The sequence below is a fragment of the Hyperolius riggenbachi genome, chromosome 8 (assembly GCF_040937935.1).
Source record: "Hyperolius riggenbachi isolate aHypRig1 chromosome 8, aHypRig1.pri, whole genome shotgun sequence".
NCBI lineage: Eukaryota > Metazoa > Chordata > Amphibia > Anura > Hyperoliidae > Hyperolius > Hyperolius riggenbachi.
The window spans coordinates 28,088,698-28,102,754 of record NC_090653.1 but is presented as its reverse complement, the minus strand read 5'-3'; the positions used below and the strand labels follow the sequence as shown (position 1 = coordinate 28,102,754).

The 14,057-nt window shown below is 43.5% G+C and overlaps 1 protein-coding gene across 1 annotated transcript; it reads right to left on the bottom strand.

Moving 5' to 3' along the window:
- Nucleotides 1-316: 316 nt before the first annotated feature.
- LOC137527214 (olfactory receptor 6C1-like) lies at nt 317-1,246 on the bottom strand. The gene has a single exon (XM_068247717.1). It carries the CDS (start codon nt 1,244-1,246, stop codon nt 317-319), a length of 930 nt encoding a protein of 309 aa, XP_068103818.1.
- Nucleotides 1,247-14,057: the final 12,811 nt, after the last annotated feature.

The window sequence follows — 14,057 nt, the reverse complement described above, 5'->3', positions numbered from 1 at the left end:
TTACCACATGCGTCTGAAGAACTGACCTTTTATGGTCATGAAACGCATGTCAGGCTGTGTTCAATGACTTTACCATGATGCATTGTTGATTTTTATTTACCTGTTCATGTGGAATTTTTAATGTGACTTATTAAAAGCTATGTTTTATGAGATATTACTTTACACATTGAGAATCCTCATTTGAGCTGTGCTTTTCTAAGGTCAGTTGAGACGAGACAAAACCCACCCTTACCCCGAAGTGTCATGAGAGGAAGAAATGTCCTAAAAATGGAAAGATGGGAATACTTTGGAATCTATTTTGCATCCTAGCCAACCTTTAAAAAAATGCCAGTGTTCTTTTTGCAGCCGACTTTACGTCTTTGTTTTTTAAGCTGTAGATAATGGGGTTAAGAACAGGTACAGCAGCCGTGTTAAAAAGTGAGAACATTTTGTTGGAATCTAATGTGTCTTGAGAAGCTGGCCTCAGGTACTGGCAGAAGAGGGTTCCATACAGAAGGACAACTACCATGAGGTGTGAGGAACAAGTGTAGAAGGCTTTACGCCTCCCTAAGCTGGTAGGGATCTTTGTGACTGTGACCATAATGAAAACATAAGAGATAAACGTAAGAAGAAGTGGGGTGAAACTTAAGAGAAACACACCCTCTGTGAAGATCAAGACTTCCAAAGCTGAAGTGTCACTGCAAGTCAATTCCATCACTGGTGTGATGTCACAGAAAAAGTGATTGATGATGTTGGACCTATAGCAGGATAGTTTTAAAACCAGCACAATAAAGGGTATAATTTCAAGAAAGCTTATTAGCCAGCACGCCGAGGACAAAGACAAATAGGTTTCACGTTTCATGACCATCACATAATGCAATGGTTGACATATAGCTATGTACCGATCGTAACTCATGGCCGTCAGTATTAGGAGCTCATTAGAAGTGAAAGATGAAAAAAAGTAAATCTGAGTCATACAAGAGGAGAAAGAGGTCTTTTTGTTTCCCGTTATGAACATAGCAAGAGGCTTATGTAGCGTAATTGTAGAACATGACATGTCAAGGACAGCTAGGTTACCCAAGAAGAAGTACATGGGGGTGTGGAGATTCTTATTCATGCAGACCAAGAGAAGTATGGCCGTATTCCCAGCCAATGTCAGAATATAAAAGAGCAGTATTAAAAGAAAAATCAGGACCTGGAGTTGTGGGACATCGGAAATTCCCTGGATAACAAAATGGCTGAGGTTGACCTGTTTAATCATGTCCATGTTTCTAATCACAACCAGAGAAAAAGTTATGAAGATAAAAAAATATATATTTATGTGTTATGAGTATTATGGAAAACATGAAGGCGCCTACAATTAAGACAAGACGGATTTCGAGCAAATAAACTCATTTAAAATGAAGGTGTACAGAATAGAGATGAGCTTGAATTTTTTTCAGTCTTATTTGCTAAAAATATGATGGCTGTACATAGGGTCACGTTTTGGCAAAAACACATTAACGCATTCGTCCATCACTAGTAGAGAATGGAAAATGTAACTTGTATTGCTGAAAACAAACCTTTTTTTTGATGTGTAGTCTCATGTTTTTGCTTGCAACCTACAAAATCTAGAGCGGTGAAAACTCACATACTGTAACTTGGTGTTGTTGCCAGCATATTAGATAATGTGTGATGCCCTCCCCTTTCGTTATCATGAAATTTGCGTCACGGAGAGCTGTGGAAGCTTGGTCACCGCCATAGGCTATTTGTAGCTACAGTTTCCATAACGGGCCTGTTTCCGCCTATCACTAATATTAATTTTTTTGTAGTGGCTTTGTGGCGGGGTGGGGCTAAGGTTAGGAGTCAGGAAGGGGGTTTGTGTGGAAGCGAGGTAAGCAGTGAAGGTTAGGAGTCAGGAGGGGAGTTTGTGTGGAAGTGGGGTAGGCAGTTAAGGTTAGGAGTCAGGAAGGGGGTTTGTGTGGAAGGGGGTAAGCCGTTAAGGTTAGGAGTCAGGAAGGGGATTTGTGTGGAAGGGGGGTAAGTGGCTAAGGTTAGGAGTCAGGAAGGGAGTTTTTGTGGAAGCTGGGTAAGCAGTGAAGGTTATGAGTCAGGAAGGGTGTTTTTGTGGAATGGGGTAAGTGGTTAAGCTTAGGCGTCAGGAAGGGGGTTTGTGTGAAAGAGGGTAAGCAGTGAAGGTTAGGAGTCAGGAAGGGCAGGAAGGGAGTTTGTGTGGAAGCGGGATTAGCAGTGAAGGTTAGGAGTCAGGAAGGGCAGGAAGGGAGTTTGTGTAGGAGCAGGGTAAGCAGTGAAGGTTAGGAGTCAGGAAGGGGTTTTGTGTGGAAGGGGGTAAGCGGTTAAAGTTAGGAGTCAGGAGGGGGGGTTTGCGTGGAAGCAGGGTAAGCAGTGAAGGTTAGGAGTCAGGAAGGGCAGGAAGGGAGTTTGTGTAGGAGCAGGGTAAGCAGTGAAGGTTAGGAGTCAGGAAGGGCAGGAAGGGAGTTTGTGTGGAAGCGGGATTAGCAGTGAAGGTTAGGAGTCAGGAAGGGCAGGAAGGGAGTTTGTGTAGGAGCAGGGTAAGCAGTGAAGGTTAGGAGTCAGGAAGGGGTTTTGTGTGGAAGGGGGTAAGCGGTTAAAGTTAGGAGTCAGGAGGGGGGGTTTGCGTGGAAGCAGGGTAAGCAGTGAAGGTTAGGAGTCAGGAAGGGCAGGAAGGGAGTTTGTGTAGGAGCAGGGTAAGCAGTGAAGGTTAGGAGTCAGGAAGGGCAGGAAGGGAGTTTGTGTAGGAGCAGGGTAAGCAGTGAAGGTTAGGAGTCAGGAAGGGGTTTTGTGTGGAAGGGGGTAAGCGGTTAAAGTTAGGAGTCAGGAGGGGGGTTTGCGTGGAAGCGGGGTTAGCAGTGAAAGTTAGGAGTCAGGAGGGGGGTTTGCATGGAAGCGGGGTAAGCAGTGAAGGTTAGGAGTCAGGAAGGGCAGGAAGGGAGTTTGTGTGGAAGCGGGGTAAGCAGTGAAGGTTAGGAGTCAGGAAGGGGGTTTGTGTGGAAGTGGGTAAGAGTTTAAGGTTAGGAGTCAGGAAGGGGGTTTGTGTGGAAGTTGGAACGTTATAATACTGTAAATAAAGTAACTAAAAAAACTTAAAATGCAGGAAAATTAATATGAAAAAATGAAAAAAAAAACAAAAAAAACCACAATAACATTACTGCAAGTGTGAGCAATGAGATTCAATCAGGTCTCTTGTTTTTCAGCCACAACTCTTTTGGATAAACATTAGTGATTAAAATATCATTGCTTTTGCAGACAAGAAATTCATATATAATTTCTGGATGGAGAGTATCAGCTCATCTGACAAACGTTCACCTGCTTTGCCTTTCATTGCAGATTATATAATATTTCAGCTACTAACATATCCCAACCGGGATATGCAGCTTTCGTGATCTTTGTAATACCTGTGAGAATTTATACATTTACACTGAGAAGAAAACCTAATTAAGATTGGAGGTTTGCAAGAAATGAATACGCTATCTTTTAATTAAAGTCTAATTCTATGAAGAAAAAAATACTTGTTTTTTGCTAGTTAGGAAAACAGCTACAATCTTTTTAGTTTTGTCTTTGTGTTTTGCTGTCCTGTATCCCCTCTGTGAGAATTTATGTTACTTCCTACCCAGAAAGGAAGAGAGGAAATATCTCAGAGAATGATCGTGACAATTTATTTTTGTATAGTGAAGAGGAATTGGAATGCAGATTTTTTTTAACTGCTAATTTTAACTTTCTGCCCTTGAAACCAACAATTCTCATATTAAAATCACGAAAAGCTGTATGGAGGTTTCAGGCACAATAAGTGGGGGTAACTCTTTCTAATTAGGAAAAAAAAAAATTCTGACTCTTTTCCAGAATATCCACAATTAAAAACAAGATAAATTATTATTTCTCTAATGTTTTATTATCTATTACTAGCTGATTGCCCGGCGTTGCCCAGGTATGTATTTGGCTGATGTTGGCTCCGCCTACTTTTTCTAACCCTAACACACAATTACTCACTGACCAAGTTTGTGAGCTTTGCGGTCTTTGGTATCAATAATCTGCATTGAAATGAAACAAATCTGATTGGCTGTGTGTGGCTCCACCCCCTTTTCTGAATTTGAACCCCAGTCACCCAATATCCAACTGTATCAGGGTTGAGGCCTGTGCCAGTAACAGTGCAAGAATGGTAGCAATTAAATATTCCCCTTGAAAAGCAACAGGTGAAGTTTGATTCACTTTTGTAGGCTCCACCCACTTTTCTGAATATTAATCCCAGTCACCCAGTGACCAACTGTGCAAAGTTTAAAAAAACCCTGCCATTAACAGTGTAAGAATGGATGCAGTTTACATTTTCCCAGTGAAATTTGTATTTGTCTCCACCCACTGATGACCCGGCGTTGCCGGGGTATGTATTTGACTGGTGTTGGCTCTGCCCACTTTCTAACCCTAACACACAAACACTCAATGACCAAGTTTGTGAGCTTTGGGGTCCTTGGCATCAATAATTTGTATATTCCCATAGAAATTAAACAAATCAGATAGGTTGTTTGTGGCTCCGCCTCTCTCCAGCATTTGAACCCCAGTCACCCAATGACCAACTGTAGCAGGTTTGAGGCATCTGCTATTAACAGTGTAAAAATGGCAGCAATTTAAATATTCCACTTGAAAATAAACAGGTGAATTTCGATTGTCTATTATAGGCTCCACCCACTTCCTTGAATATTAATCTCAGTCACTCAGTGACCATCAGGGCAAAGTTTGGGAACCCTGAAATAAACAGTGTAAGAAGGACTGCAGTTTACACTTTCCCAGTGAAATTTGTTTTTAGCTCCGCCCACTTTTTGTAACCTGGACACAAAGTCATTACTCAATGCCCAAGTTTGTGAGTTTTGGGGTCCTTGGCATCAATAATTTGTATTTTCCCATGAAATGAAACAAATCTGATTCACTGTTTGTGGCTCTGTCCCCTTTTCTGAATTTGAACCTCAGTGACCCAATGACCAACAGGTTTGAGGCTTGTGCCATTAACAGTGCAAGAATGGCAGCAATTTTAATATTCTCCTTGAAAAGTGACATGTGATTTTTGAATGGCATTTTTAGGCTCCACCAACTTTTCTGAATATTAATCCCAGTCACCCAGTAACCAGCTATGCTAAGTTTGAGAACCCTGCCATTAACAGTGAAGAAGGGCTGCAGTTTACAATTTCCCAGAAAAATCTGTTTTTAACTCCACCCACTTTTTGTAACCTTGACGTACAGTCACTACTCAATGACCAAGTTTGTGAGCTTTTGAGTTCCTGGCATCAAAATTGTGCTAATGGAAGCAGTTTATCCAGCAAAGAAATCTGGCTGTTTTTGGCTCCGCCCCTTTACTAAATTTGAACCCCAAACACTTAACGACCAACTGTAGCAGGTTTGAGGCCTCTGCTATTAACAGTGTGAGAATGGCTGCAGTTTCAATATTCCCCTTGAAAATCAATAGGTGAATTTTGATTGGCTCTTGTAGGCTCCACCTACTTTTCCAAATATTAAGCCTAGTCACCCAGTGACCAACTGTGTGAAGTTTGAGAACCCTGCCATTAACAGTGTAAGAAAAGCTGCAGTTTACATTTCCCCATGTAAAAAAGTTAGTTGTTTTTGGCTCCACCCACTATTTCTAATCTTGACATACAGTCACTTAATGACCAAGTTTATGAGCTGTGGGGTCTTTGGCATCAATAAGTTGCATTTTACCATTGAAATTAAACAAATCTGATTGGCTGTTTTTGGCCCGCTCCCTTCAGAATTTAAACCCCAGTCTCCCAGTGACTGACTGTAGCAGATGTTAGGCCTCTGCCATTAAGAGTGCATGAATGGCAGCAATGTAAACATTCCCCTTGAAAATCAAAAGGTGAATTTTGATTTGCTGCAGTAGGCTCCACCCACTTTTATGAATATTAGTCCCAGTCACCCAGTGGCCAACTGTGTCACGTTTGAGAACCCTGCCAATAACAGAATGGCTGAAATCAATCTAACAAATCTGATTGGCTGTTTGTGGCTCCACCCCTTTAGTGAATTTGGACCCCAGTCACCCAATGACTGACTGTATCAGGTTTGAGGCCTCTGCCACTAACAGTGTAAGAATGGTAGCAATGTGAATATTCCCCTTGAAAATCAATAGGTACATTTTGATTGGCTGTTGTAGGCTCCACCCACATTTCTGAATATTCATCCCAGTCACCCAGTGGCCAACTGTGTAAAGTTTGGGAACCCTGCCATGTAAAAAATGAAGGTGTTGGCACCGCTCACTTTTTCTAACCTTGACATACAGTCACTAAATTATCAAGTTTATCAGCTTTGGGGTCCTTGGTATCAATACTTTGTATATTCCCATTGAAAAATAAACAAATCTGGCTGTTTGTGGCTCCGCCCCCTTCCTGAATTTGGACCCTAGTCACCCAGTGACCAACTGTACCAAGTTTGAGGCATCTGCTTTTAACAGTATAAGAGAATGGTAGCAGATGAAATATTCCCTTTGAGAATCAAAAGGTGAATTTTTATTGGCTTTTGTAGGCTCCATCCACCTTCCAAAATCTTAATCTGTCACCCAATGACAGACTGTGCAAAGTTTGAGAAACCTGCCATTAACGGTGTAAGAATGGCTGCAGTTTATATTTTCCCAGTAAAAGTTGTATTGGCTCCGCCCACTTTTCGAAACCTTGACACACAGTCACTCAATGACCAAGTTTGTGAGCTGTCAGGTTCCTGGCATCAAAAATGTGTGAATGGAAGCAGTTTATCCACCAAGGAAATCTGATTGGCTGTATGTGGCCCCGCCCCTTTAGTGAATTTGAACCCCAGTCACCCAATGACCGACTGTAGCAAGTTTGAAGCCTCTGCCATTAAAAGTGTAAGAATAGCAGCACTTTAAATATTCCTTTTGAAAATCAATAGGTGAATTTTGATTGGCTGTTGTAGGCTCCACCCATTTTCTTGAATCTTAATCACATTCACCCAGTGACCAAGTGTGGCAAGTTTGAGAACCCTGCTATTAACAGTCTGATGCTTCATACACACTTGAGATAAAAGTCTTTGGAAAAGGCAAGATCACAGACCAATCTTATCACCCTTCATGTAGTATGAGAGCCATACTCTACACAGTCTATTCTATGGAGCTGCACTCCCCATCAGATAAAATCTTTGCAAGATGCTGCACACAAAGATGCCCGTACACACTCAAAAGATCATTATCTGCAAAAGATCTGTTCCTGCAAAATATCCATTCCTGCAAAATGCATTCATAGTCTATGAGATCTGCAGATCATCATACACACTTGGTTTAACAGACAATCATCTGCATATCTGGCAATCATCTGCAGATCTGAAAATCCATCCTGGTGGATCTGATCTGCAGATGATTGTCTGTTAAACCAAGTGTGTATGAGGATCTGCAGATCTCATAGACTATGAATGCATTTTGCAGGAATGGATATTTTGCAGGAACAGATCTTTTGCAGATAATGATCTTTTGAGTGTGTACGGGCATCTTTGTGTGCAGCATCTTGCAAAGATTTTATCTGATGGGGAGTGCAGCTCCATAGAATAGACTGTGTAGAGTATGGCTCTCATACTACATAGAAGGGGGTAAAATTGGTCTGTGATCTTGCCTTTTCCAAAGACTTTTATCTCAAGTGTGTATGAAGCATAAGAATGGCTGCAGTTTACATTTTCCCATTTAAAATGAACGGCTGAAATTTGATTTGCTGTTTGTAGCTCCGCCCAGGTGTGCAGGGGGGCCGCGAGACCACCAGAACCTATCATCCCAGGTAGTAAGGGATCTGTATACCAAGTTTCGTTCAAATCAGTCAAGCCGTTTTCGCGTGATCGCGACACACACACACCACACACACACCACACACACACACACACACACACACACACACACACACACACACACACACACACACACACACACACACACACACACACACACACACACACACACACACACACACACACACACACACACACACACACACACACACACACATATTATAAATGTCCATGAATTGGAGTGAAAAATAACAACTCTTTTAAAGTTGAAGTTTATTTTTTTTCTGATAAGTGGTTAAAATCGTCTGTCAAGTTTAATTTGCAGTAACCAATAAATACTGGTACTATACTCCATGGTAGGCTACTTCTGACACTACTCTAAATTTGACTTTAAAGAGGCCCTGTAGTGACATGTAGTAGAATGCAGTAAATGATTCAGGATACCCACTTTTAGGGTAATTTTCCTGGTTTCAGCATCAGAAACACTTCCTATAGCTACATATTGCTGTAAATTGGTATGTAGCCCCGCCCACCCAGTGATGTCACAGGCTATATCTGCTCTTCTTCTCCAAGCGCACGGTAAACTAGGGTCCATATGAAATTCGTTTTTTCTTCTAGGTGATTTATTTATACCTTGTCATAAAATGCCTTTCAAGCCACCAACAAGTAAAAAAATACTCAAAATAATTTTGATAGAACTTTCTTTTTTTAAAGTCATTAAACTGATAGAACGTTTTCACCAACTTTTGGGTCCTTTTTCAATTGTAAAATGCTTATAAGATTTTTTATTTTTTTTGACGAGAATATGAAAATTATCTCTTGGGAGATAACTCAGGAGAAATGGTTAATTGCATATGGGCCAAGGTGTTTTCTCCATTCAAATCACTTACTGTTAGGGATAGCTTAGTTACCTCCTCAGCGAGAAGCGGCACGGCCGCCGCTTCCGGGTCTGACTTCATCGCGGACCCGGCCGTGTCCTTGCAGGCATCGCTTGCTCCTTCCGGCAGGTCGGGTCTCTCTGCAGTTCACAAGCACAGGTCAGCACTCGCGCGCGATAGGCGGCAGGACCTTTATGCGCTGAGGAGGCGAGTCAGCTGACCGACTTGCTGCTGATTGGGCAGACAGCGCTGGGCTGGTGTTTTGGAATTGCTTGTCTGTATTTAAGTACAGGGATGTCAGTAGCTAGTTGTCTGTTGTTGCTGAAACTTCGCAGTGAAAGCTCTCAGACCTTAGTCAGATCCTTGTGTGCTTGAACCGGCAGGACCCCGGGGATTCGCACTAGCTTAGGAAATATATTATACTGTTATTGTTTATATCTGTGTAGGACCTTTTGCTTGTTCTTCTGACTACTCTCTGCTTTACGATTCTGTACCTCTGCCAATCTGATCTGTTGCCGACTTCTGCCTGAATACTTACCTTGATCTTGTCTTACGATTCTGTACTTCTGCCAATCTGATCTGTTGCCGACTATTGCCTGTATACCTACTTTGATTTTGCCTCTCGACTCTGTACCTATATTACTGACCGATCTGTTAACGACCTTGCCTGAACGACCACTCTCTCAGTTAGTGATAGCCCCTGTCACTAAGGGCTATCACTTGCACGTATTCCGGAATATTACTGTGCACCAAATCACGTGTGATCACACTCTAAATAAAATACTGACTATTGTTCTGATATCAGAAACATCACTGTTCATTACACTTACCCAACCATTCCTCAGCGATGCACCTTGCTAGCACTAGATATTCCTTCTGTGATATCTTTAAAAATGTAAATCAGGGTGAGGAAAGAATAAGGACTAAATACGTAAGCGATTTTTTTTTTCACAATTCAAGTTTATTGAAAAAGATATAAACCAAGCAGTACAAATAAAGCAATAGGTGCTACCACGTTAACAGCTGTAAGTACACTACAAATACTGCAAAAAAAAAAAAGACATGAACAAGAAGTCAATATAACAATGTTAAAGACTATACCCATTCTAGAAAGATTATCTCCCGTCTTATTAAATAAGCAATTTTAGTCATTACGTTACATTCACTACAGTTTCTCTTTAAAAAGACACTGAAGCCTCCTTCAAATCACGTTTTTATTTTAAAAATCTCTTAAGTATATTTGCCCTAACTAAAACGATGCATCCCCGTGGCTGAAATCTAACTAAATCCTCGCAAACTCCCCTCGCAAAATCTTGGTCGTGGATTTTGCTGCCCTGTGCGCTTCCGTGAGAGGCAGAGCTTTCAACTGCAACTTTGCCTCTTCACGCATCTATCAGCGCGTATCTCCGCCTCTCCCCGCCCCTCTCAGTGAAGGAAGACTGAGAGGGGCGGGCGGATGCGGCGATCCGCGCTGACAAGACGCGTGGAGAGGCAAAGCTGCAGCTGAAAGCTCTGCCTCTCACGGAAACGCTCCCCGCAGTGTGCCCCGGGGGGGATTTAGTTAGATTTCAGCAGCGGGGATGCAGCGTTTTAGTTAGATACTTAATAGGTTTTTAAAATAAAAACGTGATTTTAAGGAGACTTCAGAGTCTCTTTAAAAAGAACCTGAACTGAAAATAAAAAGTCAAAATAAACATACACAGGTCATACTTACCTTCCATGTAGTCTGCTCATCAGTCTTTTTATCCTCTCCTGTGTCCTGTTTGTCCACCGTGATCGATGGAATTCTCTGTCCTCCATTTTAAAAACGGCCATTACCCCCTACCAGCTTCCTGGTCAGCAGACTGTTAAACTGTTATATCGCCCACTTGAGCCATCGGGAAACATGGACATTACCTTTTATGTGGTATAACAAAAGAGGCGCCAAGTAGAGTAAAATTAGTTAAAATTGTTAAAAAGGGGGAAGTGGGTGGACTCACCTCCCTTCTGAAAAAATGGCCAGACAACCGGCAGGTTACTTCAAGTTTAAAGTAACATTTATTATGAGCTCCAAAAGTGCAACGCGTTTCACGGGTAACAGTCCCGCTTCTTCAGGCAAACAATTTTTGGAGGGAGCAAAGTCGGGTCAAGAGCCAGATATAGCGCCTCTGTACTCTGACAACCGGAGTATCACACAGCTCGGGGTCCAATGACTGCTTGGCATCTCTGTCAGAGGTGCCAAACAGTCATTGGACCCCGAGCTGTGTGATACTCCGGTTGTTTATTGCCTGATGAAGCGGGATTGTGCCCGTGAAACGCATTGCAGTTTTATCTAGGAGTGTGGGAATAAATTATTACTACTTCAAGCGACAGCTCCATGTCTGTTTTGGTGTAGCTGGTCCACCGCCGCCACCTGAACTTTTTAAACTTTTTAGCTTATTTTATCCTTTTGGCACTTCTGTACTTTCCTATACTTTACTTAACTGGTTTAGTAAAAGGACTTGCTCTGCAGAGTGTCTCTCTTTAAGGAGAATTTCACTTAGAGAGAAATAAAGTCATTTCTGCAAGCACCATGTTTAGTAGAACATTGTGCTCTAACTCCACAAGGCCATAGACTCGATGTACAGACTTCCAGGCCTTGTGGGATAAACATCGAGCGTTTTCATACTTCCTAAAGGTAAACAATAGCCAGTGAACAGAAAACAATGTTCTCCTAAGAACAAGGCAACAGGTCATTGGAAAATGGAATTTTCCAGTGCATGCGCAGTATAGACTGTGCTTGTCATGTTATCACGTGTTCTTATCAGCCAATAGCAGGCGATGGGTTATTTATCTATCCCTGCTGGGTGATGTTACATTTAACTCTTTAGTGGCTAGTATAAAATAGCCAACACGGGCTCCAGAGACCACCTTTTTCAGTTTCCACCTTCTAGCTTCTGACTTCCAACTTTCACTTCAACTTTACTTTCATTACTAACTTCCTGGAACTGCATGCTGTATATACGCTAAGAGCAACGTAGCATAGATTTCGTAAGATAAAGCCTGGTTACAATTCACAAGGGATGAACCAAGAGCCGCAAGGCTTAAAGGTCCGTACACACGCCGGACTTCAGGCAACCTCCCGCTGGGTGGGCGTTCCAGCATCAATCCGGCGTGTGTACAGTCTGTCTGCAGACTGATACGGCTGTTTCTGAGTGATCCGCCCGGCGGATCGCTCAGAAACAGCCGTATCAGTCTGCCGACAGACTGTATACACGCCGGACTGTCTGCTGAAAACACGCCCAGCATGAGGTGATGACGGACCCGTCGTTTCCTACAGTCCGGCGTGTGTACGGACCTCAAGACAGACTGATTGCTTTGCTGAGGTAAAGAAGATAAGATTGCTGCTGAACACATCTGTATATCTGTTTTCTGAATAAACACCTTAACCTTTGAAGACGTCTAAGCAGTTTTATCTCCTGTGCTGTTGCTGTGACGAGAGACAAGTTGTCACACTTTCTGTGATAGGGAGCTGAACAAAGGTGTAGTGTTGTTGCCCATAGCAGCCAACACATTTATTACACTCCTTAGATAAGCATGTGATTTTCACCTGAGCTTCGCCCTGGGTTTGCTTCAATGCTCAGGGTGCAGTCTATACAAAGCTGTTATTAGCTTGGTTCTTCTTAAAGCTAATGGAAACCTAAAAAAACAAAAACAAAAAGATACTTACCTAAGGAGAGGGAAGGTTCTGTGTCCTATAGGGTCTACCCTCTCCTCTCATGGTCCCCCTTGTTCAAGCGCTGTCACCCCCTGTAGCAGTATCCAACCGGTCAAATACTGCTCTCTGCCGCCGTCGGAGGCTTTGGATGTCCGAGTCCTCCCAAAGACGGCCGACTCCGCACTGCACCTGAGCTAGCGCGCTCTCTTGCGCACTCATTCATGCGCAGTGCAGAACTGCCTGTCTTTGGGAGGACTTGGGCTCCCAAAGACTTCATAAGCCTCCAGCTGTGGGGGTTACAAACGGGATGATATCACTGGAAAGAAAGGACTGTGAGAGGAACAGGAAGGCTCTATAGGACCTGGAGCCTTCCCTCTCCTTAGGTAAGTATCTATTTGTTTGTTTTTAGGTTCCCATTAGCTTTAAAGCATTTTTAAAATAAAAATAACAGATACTTACCTAAGGAGGGGAAAGGCGCTGGGTCCTATAGAGCCTTTTCGTTCCTCTTATGGTCACCTCATTCCAGCGTTGTATCCCGTTCAAATCTCCCCCTGTGGAAGGCTTTGGATGGCTTCGGGAGAACTCGGGCTCCCGAAGACTTCTGAAGCTCCACTGACAGAAGAAAGCAGTCTCCGACCCATCGATCTAAGACTGCTAACGGTGGTGGCAGTGCTGGAACGAGGAGACCAGGGGAGGAACGGGAAGGCTCAATAGGACCCAGAGCCTTCCTCTTTAGGTATCTATTTTCTTATTCTAAAAACGCTTCAGGTTCACTTTAAAGTCATCCCGAGCTGAAGCTCGGAATTAAAATGAGATACTTACCTAAAGCGGGGGAAGCCTCAGGATCCTATTGAGGCTTCCCTTGGTATTTTGATGTCCCCCGTCACAGAGCATAGCTCTCCTCCAGATCGGGGCCGCGCTCCTCCTATGTTACGAGCACTGCTGCACAGCTACTGCATGCGCAGTAGCACAGAGTTGCTCGTACAAAAGCGGCTCCGGCTTGCTGTGCATGCGTGGGAGTGCTCGCGCGGCCACGCTGCAGGAAGAGATGCTGTGCAGCCCTGATATGATTAGAGACAAAGCCTTGTTGGTAATTTTTCCGGGGGGCAGTGCTCAGCGACAGGGGACATCAGAATATTGAGGGGAGCCTCAATAAGATCCTAAGGCTTCCTTCTCTTTAGGTAAGTATCTAACTTTTAAAGAGAGCCCGAGGTGGGCTCAAAAAAATGACAAATAAAAGTAGGCTATCTGATCCACGTGGCTGAGCGGATCAGGTAGCCGCAAAAACTGCCGCTCCCGTGGGCCGCAATGGCCCACTTTCACTTCTGTGACCACTGGGTCATGACTCCGCATTGAATGACTGTGTGTCTCTCAAAGCCTGCAGGGAGGCGGGGGAGCGGCAGGAGGTGCGGCCAGGGAGAGCGAGCTGCCCAATGGCAGTTCAGGAAACACTGCAGGAACGTCCCTGGTGGGCGTTTTGAACAGGGAATTTCTCTCCCCGTCTTTACCTCCGAGTTAGAGACAAATGTTGTCGCTAAACTCGGGGGGCTATAGCACGGCAGTGGGGGTGGGGGGTGGGGGCAAAGAGCGGCGGTTGGGGGACACAGAGCCATGTCATTATGTAGAGAACATGCCTCTGTGTCCCATCTGCACCCCGAAGATCCACCTCGGGTTCTCTTTAAAGGACTTACGAGGCCGAAACATAAAAAGAAAGTTAAAAA

Coding starts and splice junctions, on each gene's coding strand:
- LOC137527214 (XM_068247717.1), bottom strand. CDS start 1,246: ATGGACATGATTAAACAGGTCAACCTCAGCCATTTTGTTATCCAGGGA.